Below are 18,520 nucleotides of genomic sequence, written 5' to 3'. Positions count from 1 at the left end.
ATATTTTAATGTCTAACTTTTGCTTTTAATTGACAATATATTTTTTTTATTGCTACATCTTGCTTTTATACTCAGATATTTTAAAGCTTATATATGTTTGCTTTAATAATTTTATAAATTTGGCTGCCACTAGGCGCCACTTAGGTTTTCTTTTACGTTTGAACTCTTTTACCTAACAAAAAATCTGTAATTGCGCTAAAAAATTTTATTTGCACAAAATTTTAAAAAACGTGGAAAACATATAATACGGTCTTAGTCATACAAAATGTATTACTGACCAATAATATATATATATATACATATATATATATATATATATATATATATATATATATATATATATATATATATATATATATATATATATATATATATATATATATATATATAAATCCTAATTTAAATTTTGTTCTTATTTATTTGCGCTTGTCAAACCAAATTGATTTAATAATCTATTTTGGTTGCTTTGGTTGTGGCTATTCATTTTAGATGTTGAAATGCTGTTTTTATTAAGGCTTCATGAGTGTCACAAGAAGCAAAATTCACTAATTTATTTGACTCAACAGTCTTTCGTTTATTTATTTTGATTTTATAAAGAGATGGATTCAAAGTAAACTAACCGGTGCAAGGTTTATTATAAAGAATTCACCTTGGCTTGGAAATGATTTTAATACCACATTAATGAAGGATAGTAAAAATAAACAACTCGGTAGACCTACATTATCATTTCAAGAATCATCATTAAAAACAAAGAAAAGTTGCAACTTTGTCAACTTCAAATTCTTGTGAATTATTGTTTGCTAAGCTTGTACTACTTATAGATTACATTGTCAAAGATTTTTGATGATTGTGAATGCATGGGAACAATATAAACATACAAAATTTAAAGATTCTGTAGACGCTCGTAAAATCTGCTAAATAGAAAAACTAATGAATTAAGCTAGAATACAATTTTTTTCTACAGGAAAACAAGTTTATATAGCAACGTGTAATAGCACGTGTAATAACACTAGTTAACCATATTAAACTTAAATAAGTTTTGCTTTTCACGAGCAATGATCTCATAATAAAACAAGTGCTAAATAGTGTACATAGCGCAAATAAAACATATGCAACTAATAAAAGTTAGTTGCTGCTAAGCAAAATTAGGTGTCCATAGCAACCAAATAAAAAATATATTCACGTTTTTAAAAAGCGCGACCTCATATTGGTACTTATATAAAATTTGGTAAACATAGCACTCGTAAAAATATCTGCAAATACCAAAACTAGATTTTTGCTATCCGAAATTTAGTATCCATAGCAACGAACTAAAAAAATAACACCTTCATAAGAAGCGCAGACATCATATTATTCATCCTAATTTTAGTCAATATAGGCCTAATATTAAATTAGTTATGAATTTTGTCCAGTAAAAGTGAATTCTGGCCCACTGTGCGGCGATGACTTACAATACAGTTTTCTTACTAATTACAAATTTAAAATATTAAGTTTATAAATATATTATTTTTCAAAAGAACTGTAGCTTCCGTGGCGCAATTGGTTAGCGCGTTCGGCTGTTAACCGAAAGGTTGGTGGTTCAAGCCCACCCGGGAGCGATGTTGTCTTTTATTATACAACTTGAAAGTTGTAATTCTTAGACAAATTTAAAATAAAGCAGTGTTGATAAATATCAGAAATCTTCTCGCCTCCGCTTTTAGATAGCTGCCTCCCAATTAATTTTTAGCGGCAAAAATTGTTTTTTATTCCGTCTCCAGTAGCTTCCGCCTGTCAATTGGCGGCCGCTGCCAGAGATTTTTTTTGGAGGCAAAATATCGTGGAGGCCGACACTAATAGGGAGGCGGAAGCCAATGGTGTCCGCCTCCAGAAAAATTTTTGGAGACAAAACCATTTGTAGGCCGCCTCCAATAGCTTCTGCCTCCCTGCTGGCTGTGGCCGCCAAGTTGGAGGCGGAAATATTTACCTCCCACCGGCAGATGTAATGAAAATTAATAGCGCGTTTGTCTAAGTTGACGAGCATTTAAAATATTTACTGAGAACAAATGTCAAAATGTTTTTGTTTTTTTTTTGTAATTTATTTCGTCACTATTTATTTTACATACAATTAACTTTAATACATTCATAATACAAGTATACAGTGCACAGTGGTCCAAATGGTGGACAAAATGAAAAAATCTATATTTCTGGACTAAAATTTTTTTATGATTTTTTGAAACTACAATAAAATTCGACTTAAATGGAAAAGACTAGAGGTGATTATCATGCCTGGTTAAGAAATGACAACCTTTCAAAGTTTTGAAAAACATGTAAAAAAAACGTTCACACCGCAGAGTTAGATTTTTCACATACATTTTCTAATTTTAATTATATGCAGCAGATTTATAAACAAAAATTAAAAAAAATATTTCATTTCTCACGAAATTGAATGAACAAAATAAAAGTATTAACTCCTTTTTTTTTTTTTAACGTTATTAATAAAAAAATTTCATTTCTTTTAAAAAAATTTAATGCAAATGTCAGTTTCTGCAAAAAAAAATCTCTTAAATTTTGTATACTTCCTCAAATATCTCAAAAACCGGAAATTTGGTAATACTAAACCATATATTATTTAGAAACTTCATACTGTTGCCATTGTTTTGGTATGCCACATATATTTACCAAACACCCGGTTTTTAAGTTATTTGTGGTTATAAAAACTATGTTTAATTGTTTCTTTAAGCATAATGCACTAGTTATTTTATCTAAACTTTTAAAAAGACAAAAAAAATAGCAAACGCTCAAGTTTAATTTTTTTATTTTACATAAACAAAGTATTAACAATGTCATTTTCATGTACTTTGAAACATGTTTTTTTACTATGCCCTATCTCACTACACAATTTGCATTGTAATCGACCTTTGTTCCTTTGCTCGGTAACTAAAGGGTCAAAGCCCACCCAGAGTCTTTTAAAACATTGCCAGTTGTAGTACTACCCCCTTGACCTGATGTATCTGCAAAATCCCACTTGATACCTGTTTTTTTTCCAATTTACTCCTGTATATTTTTTTTCTCTATTTCAAGGAAGTGCGTAGTACTGGCTGTCTTAGACTCTGTCCATGCGTGAACTCCTGCAGATAAATGAACCACAACTTTCATAAAGTGGTCAAATCCACGGAGTAATGCATGGAGTACTTGTACAGACCTTACGTTAGATCCAGCTATTGGACTTGCTGTTTGTCCATGGCGAACATCATAATCCTTTGACTTTTTAGTTAAAGAGCCGTCTTCTTGAACTAAATCCAAAAATATCTGCTCCATGGTTTCGATGTCTCTATTTATAACGAATCCCTGTTCAATTGTACATATATCTTCACATTATTCCTTAGATAAATCACAAAGATCACAGTAAGCACCTCCAAGGCCCTGAAATATATTTGATGCTTTTCTGTCAAAACTGTCTGCAACAATGTTTACTTTAATATTCAAATATTGTCCGTTGAAGATAATAATGAAACCTTCCTCCTTCATTGTTTTTATATCCGCATTAAAAACGGTTAAAGATTGTGCATTCTCACGTGATTCTTTTCCCATTTGAAGCATAAGAGGCCTCTGTGAAAAATCTGAGTTTGGAGATATTTGTTCCCATATTAAGTTGTTTCCATCTGCATTAGAGTTTAAAAGTTTCAGAGGGCAAAACATTGCCATGATTATATTATTGGTATTTACATTGTGTAGCTGATTATACATTTTATGTCCTCCACTGCCATCATATCCAAATTTAATTTCAAGAACTAAATTTATTAGTTCATTTGTTTTATGGACATTTTCAAGCTTAAGAATTTGGGCTACTGTGATTTTGACAGATTCTGTAAAGTTAGAGTAAACTCCAATATATGGTTCAGGTAGGGGAACGGTTTTCAGAGGAGTAATAGAATTTTTGAAGTCTTGAACCTTTTTCCAGCTTGGGTAAACATCGATACTGTTAGCTCTTAGCATTTTCCTCAGTTTTCTGTATGCTGATTGACCCAGCAGTGAATCACAGCAGATTGCAACAGCTGTCACAGTTGTTATTTGAGAAGTTTTGACACAGCTAGAGGATGAACATCTAGATAATAGGAAATCACAAACCTCTTTCAGATCAATATTCTCGATTTCAGCAAGTTTGTTTACATTTTTCCAGAGTTCTTCTGTTCTTCGAATTTTTGACTTTCGAGAAATACTATCCCATTTTTTCTATTTCTTTGCGTATCTTCTTCTGAATTTGCAGTCATCTTCTTGGTTTATCATATCTTCATTAAATGACAGCAAAACCTATATATGAAATATATGTAATATATATATATATATATATATATATATATATATATATATATATATATATATATATATATATATATATATATATATATATATATATATATATATATATATATATATATATATATATATATATATATATATATATATATATATATATAATTGTAATAATACTATATATGTATCACTAAAAATTCTAATTATTATTATTAGTAATATCAAACTTTATGATTTATAATCACAAAAGTAATAATAATGATTTTTGTCAAAATTAAGTTTTGTTTATAAATGCAGTAATACCTGCACTAATTAAAAAATATTCTATAATAATTATGTCATTTTTTGTTTAATTTACATATATATTTGAAGGTTTTAATTACCTCCACTTTTCCCAGCTTTACTATAGCTTCTTTGTCAATCTTGATACGTTTTGCAATAAACATTGATTTTTTTAGGTTGCTGAACTGCCTAAATGTATTTGTTAAAACTAACTCTGAATGTTCGTCAATGTCGTTAATATTCTCTAACATTTTAAACACTGTAATTAATGCTTGTGCTGAATTAACATTGTTATCTAATATTATTTTGAAAACTTCTTGTTCTGTATAGAGAACCATATTGAACGGAGAAATTACCAGAAACAAAGTAATATACTTTTACTAAATTGTTTTTTATCGTGTTCAGTGTTTAATGTTTGTTCTTATTCTGAATTGAATAATTATATTTTAAAAAGCTTTAACCCATTTGGCGACGTGGTTATGTGGTTAAACAGTTTTTATTGTTAATTGTTATATATGGCTTTTAATGTTAATTTTTGAGGGTTTTAATTCAATATAAACTATTGCTAGAATTCGTAAATAGGAAGTTTTAATTCAGTGATGAATGTCATTACCTAATTCCTGTGTTTAATGCAAGCTATAGCTTGCATGAATAATTGTAGTATGAAAAATATTGTATAGTATTTTATTTACGCAAAATAAATAAAATGCTATACAATATTTTTATTTTGTAAACACAAATCATTATTTATGGTTTACAAAATTACATAATTAAAAAGTTTGATTCGGCGTAAAAATTTAGGCTGCATACACAGTAATCGCAGGGGTTGGAAAATGGTTTTCGCCGCTCCTTTATGGAAAATACAAGCAAGTAAAGGAAGGAAGTAGTGCTGTTAGGAAATTTAAAAACTGGAAAGAAGAATTTTTTTTTTTTTTCAACACCCATAAAAAAGTGACGCCCTGGGCGGATCAGCACCCCATTTTTTGCACGATTGCTACCCTGATGTTAACACATAGGCCGCAACTTTATAATATAAATCTGAGGCAATTTTGACCTGCCTTCAAATAGTTATATAAATTTGTCCGCAAAACAGCCCAAACAGACCACTGTGCAGTGGGTGCTCATATTATTAGAAACACGACCAAATTTTAAAAACTTTGTGAATAAAGTTCAAAATTAACAAAACATTTTAACAAAATAATTTTTTTTATTTTACAAATAGTATGTATGTACCTTTTACTTTAATCTGGGAGTTTCGCAACATTGCATTTCATCTCATTATGAAGTTATTGGGTTTTTCCCGAATTTTGACAATTTTGGCAGTTATACCTGTGTCGTTGTCGCGTGAAGTGCTGTTTGTGTATTGCTCTCTTTTTAAAGTTTTCAAAGATTTTTTTATTGTTTTGTTATTGAGTTCTATTTATGTGTCTATTTTTTACAGTTAAACATGATTAAATCAATATTTTTACATATAATTTGACTTCTATAACGGTTTACTAGAATCACGTGTTTTGTTCAATATGGGAAAGGCAAAAGATGTTTCACCCTCAAAAAAAAGAGAAGTTGGAGCATTATTGAAGAATACTTCTTATTCTCAAAGGTGTATAGCATCAATGACAAAGATTTCTGTGACAACAGTCAACCGAATAAATAAAAATCTGGACAAAAATGCTGATTATACTCCTCAACGAACAGGACATTGTGGTAGAAAACGGCTAACAACGCCAAGAGACGATAGAAAAATACGAGATATTTGCCTAGAAAATAGGAATAAGCCTAGGCGAATACTAACCACTTTAATACAAGATGCTGGAATACCAGTTTCTCCAATGACAGTTCGTCACCGACTCAAAGAACAAGGATTTAGATGCTGTCGACCTGCTAAAAAGCCAAAGCTCACTCTAGCAATGCAACAAAAACGCCTTGCTTGGGCTAAAAGTCATCGGCATTTGACCGTCGATGACTGGAAAAATGTAAGTACTTCATTTATAATTGTACACATTCCATTTAGAGATTTGCCTACATTAAAACTTTGACTTATAAGTTTTTTTGATGTTGTTTAGGTATGTTTCTCGGATGAATCGACAATCTAGATATTGATGAACAAATCACAGTTTGTGCGTAGACGAGCTGAAGAAAAATTCCACAAAGACTGCATCTTAGAACGTGTAAAGCATCCTCTAGGTATAATGGTATGGTCTGTCATTAGTGGACATGGAACAGGGCGCTTATATATCGTTGAGGGAACTATGCGCCAGGACCAATACATAAAAATTCTTGACACAAGATTGGTACCACAGTTAAAGGAATGGTTCCCAAAGAACCAAAAATTTACATTTATGCATGATTCTGCCCCATGCCATAAAGCAAAGAAGGTTACAGAGTACCTAAAAGCAAAGAAAATTCCAGTGCTACCATGGCCTGGAAACTCACCAGATTTAAACCCTATTGAAAATCTGTGGGAGATCATGAAAAGGGAAATTGCTTCTGAAATGATCACCAACAAAATACAATTAATTAAAAAGATGATCAAAGTCTGGCACAATAACATAGATATTCAAAATAATGCAATAAAATGCATAGAAAGTATGCCAAGACGTGTAGAAGCGGTAATAAGTGCCAAGGAAGGGATAACAAAATACTAAAATAAATCACCAATATGTAATCTTTTGCTTGTACAATAGTGGAATTATTTAAAAAAATATATAAATAAGTATGTTTTTTGTAATAAATATAGACCGCAACACTCAAAAGTTACGAAAAAATATTCTGCAACCTTTTTATTTCTATAATAAATAACCTTTAACACATAATTTTCAAAAAAAAGACAGTGTTTCTAATTATATGAGCACCCACTGTATTTATATTGGAGTTGTTAACCGGAATATTTCGTACAATTCCGGAAAAATACAATTCTTTCGGAAGGATATTGAGAATCAGGAATTTTTTTTTTTTTCTTACTGAATTTTACGAAACAAAAAAACCCGTCGATGTTCATTTCGCAAATGCTACTTACGAAATATCGCCTTTTGCAAGTTGAATCTTGAAATAAAACTATTTTGCTACATACAAAAGTAGCGCTTACAGAAGTCGCACTTGCGGAACGAGCTTTTTCGCTGAACGACGTTCTGAAGTCTATAAAAAAATTTTGTTGGCCAAACGGATATAATTGTAAAAATTAAAATTTTTATATACCAAAATGTTTATAATAAAGTTTTATTTTCAGTATTGCAACATATGAACATTTTAAGGTTTTATTTTTTGAAATAATGATAAAAAACCAAATTTCTTTCGAAACGAAACTCTTTCGCACTGAAACTTGCGAAACAACTTCATAACGGAAAAACACTTACGAAACGCGGCATAGTAAAAATATTTAATTACGTTTTATGAATCAAATACGTATAATTAACTAGGTAACTAAAATACTAATTGTTATAAATATAATGATATTGATAAGTTTCAGTTAGTAAATTTTTATAATTAAACCTAGACTTTCATAAAATATACTAAAAATATCTTTCAATGAACAAGAGTTAAATAGTGAACATAACTTGAACAACATAAACTTTCCCATTTTGGGGAATAAAGAAAATTTAGAGCATGTAAGTCATTTGTTTGGGATCATGTAGGTTTGCCTCAAATAGTAAATCGGTCAAAAAAAAAAGGTCATTATCGAACTAATTTTTCCTGTAAACTTGTCGTTAGTTTAACTCAAAAGCAGTTTTTCTCCTGATCCTTTCTTTATATTCATTACTTACCCGAAATTGTGAGAAAGCAGTTAATTAGTCCCTGAGTCAGTTAGGTAATGGAAAAAAAGAGACGGTTTTATACGAATAAAATTGCGTGATTGGGAAACAATGCTGTTGTTGAAATCAAAAAAAGATATAGGTCATCTAATCAATCCTAAAAAATAACTACTCCATAAAGTACGTACACTTTAAATTTGATCCTCCCCTCCCCCGCAATTTTCAACATCCCAACGTTATTGGAACTACACAACCGCTGAAAGTTTTAAAGCTCTGGTTATTTTGGAGAGCAGTAAAAATTTATTTGCAAGATTTTGCAGCAAAAAAGCGGGTACGTAAAATACAACCCTTTCCCGAGTCTTCGCCCCGGGAAACAATTTAAACATAGAAGCTCACCAGGAATATACAAGCGCTGAAAGTTTTAGACCTGTAGCTAGTCTGAAAATTAGTGATAAATTAATACAAAATGTAGTGGAACCAAATATTTTACTAAGTTTATATACATGAGAATATAAATAGTAAACCTCCATTTCTGCAAAGCTAAAAACAATAAACAACCGAGTGTCGGAAGTGAACCAAAGTCGGTACTTGATAAATATTAATGCATGTAAACACTGGTATAGGGACAGGTTGCGGAGAAAGCGTTGTCCTTTCCCTCGAAACTAACTTAAAGTTTCAGTTTTTTCTATTTAAATTTTAGCTGCGTAACTTTCTTAACCTTTTTAGGTCACTATATATATATATATATATATATATATATATATATATATATATATATATATATATATATATATATATATATATATATATATCCCCCACCTTCGTCCCCCCCTCCCCCACCTTCGTCCTAACTTTCTTAATCTTTCAAGGTCACTGTATATATATATATACATATATACATATATATATATATATATATATATATATATATATATATATATATATATATATATATATATATATATATATATATATATATATATATATATATATATATATACACACTAAAAAACAAAGGTAGAAATTTTTAGTTAAGGTAGGATATGTGATATACCCTTAGTAAGGTATAATTTTTTACCTTATAAGGTAGAAAATTATACCTTTAAGTTAGAAAATTGTATGACAAATAATTGTTTTTAATATAATTTTCTACCCTAAAAGGTAGAAAATTATACTTTACTAAGGGTATATCACATATCCTACCCTAAGGTAGAAATTTCTACCTTTTTTTTTAGTGTGTGTATATATATTGTGTATATACATTTTTTTTGTATAACAGTTTAATGAATGCGTTCGAGTTTATTCCGTAAGCGCACATTCCGAAACGCTCCTTCGTAAGGAGCTGTTTTGCAAGTATTCTTTCGAAATGATTTGTTTCGCAAGTTTCTTTTCGTAAAGAGCTATTACGGAATAATTATTATTTATTTTTTTCGCATAACGCATTACGGAAGGTGAATTTGCGAAAGAACAACTTCCGCAATAGCAACTTGAAATACGGAAGATAAAAATGCGAAATTTTCGTAAGTTTTTGTTTACGGCGAACAACCCTAATTTATATGTAAACATTTATAAATAAGATGAAAATTAAAATAATGACAGGAGCAAGTAGAAGACTGCAGTCTTATCATCAAGCCCAAAATATCATATCATCAGTCTTATCATCAAGACCATAATATCATATCATCAGTCTTATCATCAAGCCCATAATATCATATCATCAGCCTTATCATCAACCCATAATATCATATCATCAGTCTTATCATCAAGCCCTTTCGTTTGCAATTTTGCAATAAGTTTCACGTGACATTACAAATTCATAAATAGAAATAAACCAAAAACTTTAGGCTTGCACGTAAAAAAAAAAAAAAAAAAAAAAAAATCCTTGTACGTAACGATCTAATAGATGAGTATAGAAAAGAAAAAAAAACTGTTTGTATTGTGATATAATCATCGTTTGTGGTCATCCAAAAGGGATAAATTCGTTTTAGCTATTATTAATTTGATCTTTTGAAATAGGAGAGTATGTTGATGTAACTTAAGTTAAATAGGTGCTGTTTGACTGCTGCTTTAAAGAGATTTAATGATTTCATGTTTTTTATTTCCTTCTTAAGGATTGAATTCCATAGCCGCGGTCCTCGAGATAAGATAAAGAAGTCAGTTATTTTAAGTAAAGTTTTTGGACTTTTAAAGTTTTGAAAAGAGTACTGCGTTGGGTATTTGTTATCAATGGTGAATAATTGATTTTCAAAGTATTTTGGTAGCAAGTTGTTTTGCGATTGAAACATAAATGATTGATTTTGGAGGAGGTTCAGTTTATAAATATTTAGTGCTCCAATTTTCCTGAATAATGGTTTGGCGTGGGTATATCTGTTAGCATTGCATACTATTCGACACTTTTGCTTTTGTTTAACGTATATTTTTTTAGTACTGAAGAGTATGGGCTTGCCCAAACGATATTGCAATAGTTGATATAACTGTGATTGAACTAATAATATATATTTTTCAAGCAAGTTTTATTTTATGCATGATGCCGATTGATTTGGAGATTTTGTTTTAGATGTGCAAAATATGATTCTTCCAACTAAGATTTTCATGAAAAATTATTCCCAGGATTTTGATTGAATGGTTTTTTTCTATATTAATGTTGTTTATCGTAAGCTGGGTAAATTGAAGTGGTAAATTAACAGAGTTAGATGGTTTGTGAAATAAAACATATTTGGTTTTGAGGATGTTTAAGTAAAGTTTATTAGCTTTGAACCACTCATTAAGTTTTGCAGCTCGTGATTAACTGTAGAAAATATTGTTTTTATATTTAAGTGAGTAAAGAAAATATTCGTTTCATCAGCAAAAAGAGTAAAGTTTAGAATGTTTGAAGTTAAGTAGAGTTCACAAAGAGTAAAAATAGTAGAGGTCCGAGAGCCTTGGGGTACACCACAACTAATTGTTTGTAACCGTGTACATGCTGAGTTGTACGGCACTCCTTTTTTCCTGTTATTTAAGTAACATCTAAACCATTTTAGATTGTTGTTTGTTACTCCATTTATCTCTAGCTTGTGTAGGAGGATCTCGTGGTCGACTGTATCGAATCAGGAAAAACACCAGTTTTAAGGATAAATTGAATATTGTTAGAAGAGGCAACTCGATAATATCGAATACTGATTTCAAAACAATTGCATTGATTTCGTCGATGCCTGGACTTTTGTTGGTTTTTAGTAAATTTAAGGCTGTTCAAAGTTCATTCGAGGATATTTCAAACTCATTCATAACTGGGTGTGTTTTCTTTTAAAAAAACTTAAACGTTTTGCTTCCCTGAATTATTTTAATGGCTAAATTTTTACTAACGTTTATAAAGAGTTCATTAAACATATCAGCAATTTCGTCTCTGTCAAAAACATCTGCGTTCATTTTTGTTTGTAAACGCTTTGGAAAAACAGTGTTTATGATTAGTTTCGACGTAGGTGGTAAAGGAATTATTATCTTCAATGGTTAAGTGATTGGTTATTAAATTAAATTTGGAAAATGGTCACTTATATCGGATTTTATGATACCACTTTCGATTTTACAAATCATGTAGTTATCAGTTATAATATTGTCAATGATTGAAGAAGTTAAAGGAGTTACACGCGTCGGTTTGTTTATTAGCGGTATAACAACTGTGCTGAAGAAGTGTATTTACAAAGCGCCTGATGTTGAAATCGCAATTTGTATTTAAAAGTTTTATGTTAAAGTCACCTTTTGAGTAAATGTTTTTACTTGTGTCAGGTAATATGTGCTCCAGATGTTTTTGAAAGTTTTTGTCATTGGGTGGTCTTTATAGAGCAGTAATGAAAGTATTTTTAGCTATTTGATTGATTATTTCAATAGTTAACGACTCGCAATCTGCATTATTTATGCTAAGGTTTTCTATCTTTTTAAAAATAAATGAAAGTATAACAAAAATACACACCTCCACCAATGTACTTTTTCCTTGCTTTATGAGTTGATTTATAACCCGATAAATGAAAATTTGAGTTTGAATCATCTCCATTTTGAAACCAGGTTTCTGTTAGGCATATTACACTAAATTTGTAGTGTAAATTTTTTAACATTATTTTCAAGTTTTCAAAACTTTTATTCATACTCCGGATATTTAGGTTTAACAGCGAAAAAGATGATGATGAAGAACTAAGAAAGCTAGAAACCTCACTGACATTTAAATAATTAGTTTCAATTGAAGGATTCTCATTTAACATCAAAGTTTTGTTTTATATGATTTATTGACTAGTTAAATAATTTTTTGAAAAAAAAAATAATTTTGTCAGAGCTAGAGTTGTTTACCGGAAGATTTTGTACAATTCCGGAAAAATAAAATTCTTTCGGAAGGATATTGAAAATCAGGAATTTTTTTTTCTTACCGAATTTTACGAAACAAAAAAATCTGTCGATGTTCATTTCGCAAATGCTACTTACGAAATGTACCCTTTCGCAAGTTGAATTACGAAATAAAACTATTTTGCTACATACGAAAGTAGCGCTTACGGAAGTCGCACTTGCGAAACGAACTCTTTCGCTAAACGACGTTTTAAAGTCATTATTTTTTACAATTATATCCGTTTGCATATTTTGAAACCCTATACAGACTCAGAATAGGCAGAGATATGTGCAATCTGGTTGGCTGATTTTAAAATAGAGGCTTTTGCGCGTATAATAAAATCAAAACAAATGTCAAAAAGCTTACGAGATAATAAAAGTGAAATTAAATAATTGCCTTAAAAAATCTAATATTAATAACATAAAAAGTCTGATTTTTCTATCAACATCTGTAAAATATAGTACTTATACTTTTACAAAATTTCACTACTCAAAATAACCACGATTTTCATAATATTTTTTCAAAAATAAAGAAATTAAATAAATGGATTAATATTATTATATATAAAATATATAGATAAATAAATTACATATATATATATATATATATAAATTATATATGTGTATAAATTATATATATACATATATATATAAATTATATATATATATATATATATATATATATATATATATATATATATATATGTATATATATATATATAAATATATATATATATATAGACAAATTATATATATATATATGCATATATATATATATATATATATATATATATATATATATATATATATATATATATATATATATATATATATATATATATATATATATATATATATATAGACATATTTATTTATTTATTATACAGTAAACTCCAGGTTATTCGAAATGGCACTTATTAAAATTTTCTGCTTATTCAAAGCAATTTTTATTTCCTGTGAACTTTCTTTAACAAACTCATGCAAATGCTGTTATGCAGAAATGCAGTTGTTCAAAATTTCGGTTATTCGAAACAATTTTTGCTTCCCTTGAAGATAAAAAAACACATTTAAGGAACAAAAAAAAATAAAAAATGGACTATATTTTCAATGAATTGTAAAATATTTATTATTTTACAAGGATAAAACTGAAGTAGCACCGAATTCCAAGGGTCTTTTTCTTTTTTACTTTTTACTATTATTAAAATTTGAAAGAAACTTAAAGTAGGTCATTTTAAAGAGCATATTCAGTAATTCGAGTTTCGGGTTATTCGAAATAAATTCCTATACCCCTTGGAGGTTCGAATAACCAGGAGTTTACTGTACATATATATATATATATACACAAAATTATATAAATTTGTATATATATATATATATATATTTATATATATATATATATATATATATATATATACACAAAATTATATAAATTTGTATATATATATATATATATATATATATATATTTATATACAAAAATATTTTTGTATATATTTATATATATATATATATATACAAAAATATATAATTTTGTATATATATATATATATATATATATATATATATATATATATGCGGTAGTGGTGTATTAGTCGCCTCCCCATATATATGCGGTAGTGGTGATTAGTCGCCTCCCCAAGGCCCTCGGGCCTTGGGGAGGTGAATAATCTATAAAAAAAAATATATATATATATATAAATATATATATATATATATGTATATATATATATATATTTATATACAAAAACAATTTTGTATATATATATATATATATATATATACAAAATTATATAATTTTGTGTATATATATATATATATATATATATATATATATATAAAAAAATATATATCTATTTATATATATATATATATATATATATATATATATACAAAATTATATAACTTTGTATATATATACAGTATTGGACAAAACATTTGCAACCAACATCGAACAATGCTAAAAAGTGTCCCTAATTTTACATGTCTTAAAAACGAAACAAAACTATACTACCACAGCAAACAGTTCAGGAGTCTGGAGTCATAGCATGCCATGACATGAGCAATCAGCTGACAGGTGACAGCACACAGGCAGAATTTCGTTGACAAGTGCCATTTTGCAGCGGACAAAACAAGTGCAACTTTTTTGGTTTGTTTCATTTTCTTAAGTCTGGTCCATGTCAACGTCACCGAAGTTTTTTAATAATTAAAGGAAGTATCCAGAAGTTTCCAGAAGCATGCAAAAGCTTCCAGAAGTTTCCAGAAGAAGCTTCTGGAAGCATCCAGTAGCATCCAGAAGCATCCAGATGCATCCAGAAGCTTTCAGAAGCATCGAAAAGAAGCATCTAGAATCTTCCAGAACAGGTTCACACAGGTTCATTTTACTATATAAGAGACATGTAAATCGACATGTAATTCAGTCAGTATATGGAAATCAATCAGTCAGTATTATCAAGACAGTTTATCGAAGTGAGTTTTATCAAAGCGTTTTGAAAAAATGGACCGTATCAAGACTATGTTCCAAATATCGTTCTACGGGGAACTTGGCAGCAGATAACAAAGGTGGAAGACCGCGTTCCACCACTTCTAGAGAGGTTTCTTTGATTGTCAGATCCGTCAAGAAGGATCCCTGGATATCATCAGTCGAGTTACAACAGCAATTAGAGCTGCCTGTATTGGACCGAACAATCAGACGACGTGCTGTTGAAGCCGGATTGTTTTCCCGACGCCCTGCAAAGAAACCGCTGATTTCACTATAAAACTAGAAGAAAACACTCCTGTTTGCTACATCTCATATTGACTGGAATGTGCAGAAATGGCAAACTGTCCTGTTCAGTGATGAATCGAAGTTAAACATCATTGGGAGCGATGGCATTTGCCGTGTACGTCAACCGGCCGGAAAACACCTCGATTTACGTTACTGCCATAAGACCGTGAAGCATGGTGGAGGCAATGTAATAGTCTGGGGGTATTTTTCTGCTAACGGTCTAGGTCCAATACATCGAAACGATGGAATAATGGATCGTTTCATGTATAAAAATATCCTGAAAGATGTTATGTTACCTCATGCTGAATGGAATATGCCAATAAAATGGGTTTTTCAGCAAGACAACGATCCGAAACACACGGCAAAAGTAGTCAAGCAGTGGTTTCAAGACAACCACCTATCGGTGATGGATTGGCCGCCTCAATCTCCGGATCTCAACCCTATCGAGAACCTGTGGGAGATCATCAACCGCAGAGTTAATCGTGAAGATGTTCACAATAAGGATCAACTGTTTGAACAAATCCAAAAGGGCTGGGCAGCGATTCCACAAAGTTTCATTGATCACCTGATCAAATCTATGCCTCGAAGATGCAAGGCTGTGATCGACAACAAAGGATTCGCCACGAAATATTGATAGCGAAATACAGCTTGGTCAACATTTTGTCGAGTTGCACTTGTTTTGTCCAGAAGGAAATCAACTTTTTTAAATACTTTTGATTAATTTATTAATTTTCGTGTACAAATCATGAACTTTGTGATGAATAAAATTTGAAGAACTTTGTCTCTAAACAGTTACATAGTTATTTCTCTAAATTGAAAAAATGCAGCACTTTTATATAAAGAAACTAAATTAGCATTATTTGGTTGCACTCGTTTTGTCCGATACTTTATATATATACAACATTTTATAATTGTGTGTATATATATATATATATATATATATATATATATATATATATATATATATATATATATATACAATATTAATTACGTCAGAATCTATATAACTGCAAAAGTTTTAAGTTTTTTAAAATTTGATTCCAGAGAGAAAAAAAAAAACATTTATAACTCTTTTTAACTCAATGCAAAAGTAACTCTATTAAATGAACTTTGCTAACTTAGAGTTTTTCTGTCTAAAATAAATGTGACAAAAACAAGAAACATCTACATTTGTATTATGAAATATAATGCTTTGTCAATAACTATTTACTTAAAAGTATTAACATCGAAAATATTTTGTTAAAGTTATTAACAATAAGCATTTTAAACTATATTTTTTGGAATTTATTTTTAGAAAAAGTTAAAATAATAATAATGGTTTCTCATCAAAGTTACTCATTGGACATCAGATCTCGGGTCACTTTTGATCGAAAAAAGGGCCTAACCTACAAGCAATGAGATGAAAAATATCAAATATCAGTAAGTGGTGTTAGGAAGATGTGTATAAAGTATGAAACAACTGGTTCTGCTGAAAATCAGGAAAGACTTGGTCGCCCCATTAAGACTTCAACAATAACGAATATCCTAATTGCACTGATAAAAAAAAAAAATTCAACAATAACCTAAAGGCAGATTGTTGAAAATCTTAAATTAAATGTTTCCTATCGAACTGTACAGAGAAGACTTAATTTAAGTGGTTTAATAATTTAGGTGGTTTAAATAAACCTTCTCCAGAAAAGTAAACCCCTCATTAGTCGTATAAGCAAAGAAAAACTTTTAGCATTTGCAAAACTGCATATTAACAAGTGTGAGGCATTTTGGAACTTAGTGTTATGGACTGATAAGAATAAATGTCAAATACTTGGCTTAAAAAACAACAAAGAGTTTGGCGCAGACTTTGTGATGCACTCTTAGATAGAAATCTTAAAAAAACAGTCTAGCATGGAGGTGGTTCGCCTATGGCTCGGGGATGTTTTGATTCAAATAGTGTGGGACGACAGGTGAATGTTGAATGTATAATGACAAGGAAGTTGTATGTTGAATGGCTTTCAAAAAATTTATGTCAATCCGTTTAAGAATTGATCGCAAATTTTTTTTTCACCATGACAACGACCCTAAACACACATGCAAAGCGACACAACAGTTCCTCAAAAAAAAGTAAAGCTAACATCCTTAAATGGCCGCCACAAAGTCCAGACCTTAACCCTGTTGAAAATATATATGGGCAATTTTGAAATCTAAAATAATTTTAAAATAGCTCATTTCATTTAATAGAGTTACTTCTACAATGATTTAAAAAAAAATATAAATATTTTTTTTCTTGATTACAATCAAATTTTAAAAAAACATACAATTTTTGAAGTTATGTAGATTCCAACGTAAATAATTTTGTTTTTATTGTTAGAGTTCTGAATTTATCAAAAATGTTAATGCTATACATGTATATATATACATGTATATATATATATATATGTATGTATATATATATACATGTATATATATACATGCTATATATATATATATATATACATATATATATATATATACATATATATATATATATATATATATATATATATATATATATATATATATATATATATACATATATATATCTATATATTTATATATATATCTATGTATACATATATATAGTGTATAAATTATCGATTTATACACACAAACATTTAATGTTTGTTCTTGTTATCCAGAATATTTACAAACTGTGTTAAATAAAAATTCATATAATCTATTTAAAAACAACATCACATGCTTAAAATGTAATGAAGAATACTATTATACAAAAACAGGTGAATTATCCTGCCATTGTGATATCATTATAGACACTATATACAATTAAAAATACATTTAAAAAGAATTGTAAAATTTAATTTTTTTTGTTTTTCAATTAAACCCATTTATGTGTTTAAATTTCTAAGATGGTGAAGAAAATGATTTTTTTAATGATCACCAACCATAATCATCTTTTCCGCTCGAAAAAGAATAACCACCATTAAAGTATTCATCTACTCTTTTACATGATTCACTGTAACCATCAGGATCTCCGAAAAGATTTTCATCGTGACTACTAGGTTGATGTTTGCTTGTGAAAAATTCATCTACTTTTTTACATGATTCATGGT

The 18,520-nt window shown here is 29.2% G+C and overlaps 1 protein-coding gene and 1 non-coding gene across 2 annotated transcripts; both read left to right on the top strand.

Moving 5' to 3' along the window:
* Positions 1 to 1,524: 1,524 nt before the first annotated feature.
* trnan-guu (transfer RNA asparagine (anticodon GUU)) lies at positions 1,525 to 1,598 on the top strand. The gene has a single exon. It is a non-coding gene; the product is annotated as a tRNA-Asn (tRNA).
* Positions 1,599 to 6,095: 4,497 nt separating this feature from the next.
* Positions 6,096 to 6,611, top strand: LOC136074469 (uncharacterized). Its single transcript, XM_065786792.1, has one exon. The coding sequence runs from the start codon at positions 6,096 to 6,098 to the stop codon at positions 6,609 to 6,611; it is 516 nt and encodes a 171-aa protein (XP_065642864.1).
* Positions 6,612 to 18,520: the final 11,909 nt, after the last annotated feature.

This window comes from Hydra vulgaris, chromosome 01 (assembly GCF_038396675.1).
Source record: "Hydra vulgaris chromosome 01, alternate assembly HydraT2T_AEP".
NCBI classification, from domain to species: domain Eukaryota; kingdom Metazoa; phylum Cnidaria; class Hydrozoa; order Anthoathecata; family Hydridae; genus Hydra; species Hydra vulgaris.
Note: the sequence above shows the minus strand (reverse complement) of the source record. Positions and strands in the feature narration are given on the sequence as shown.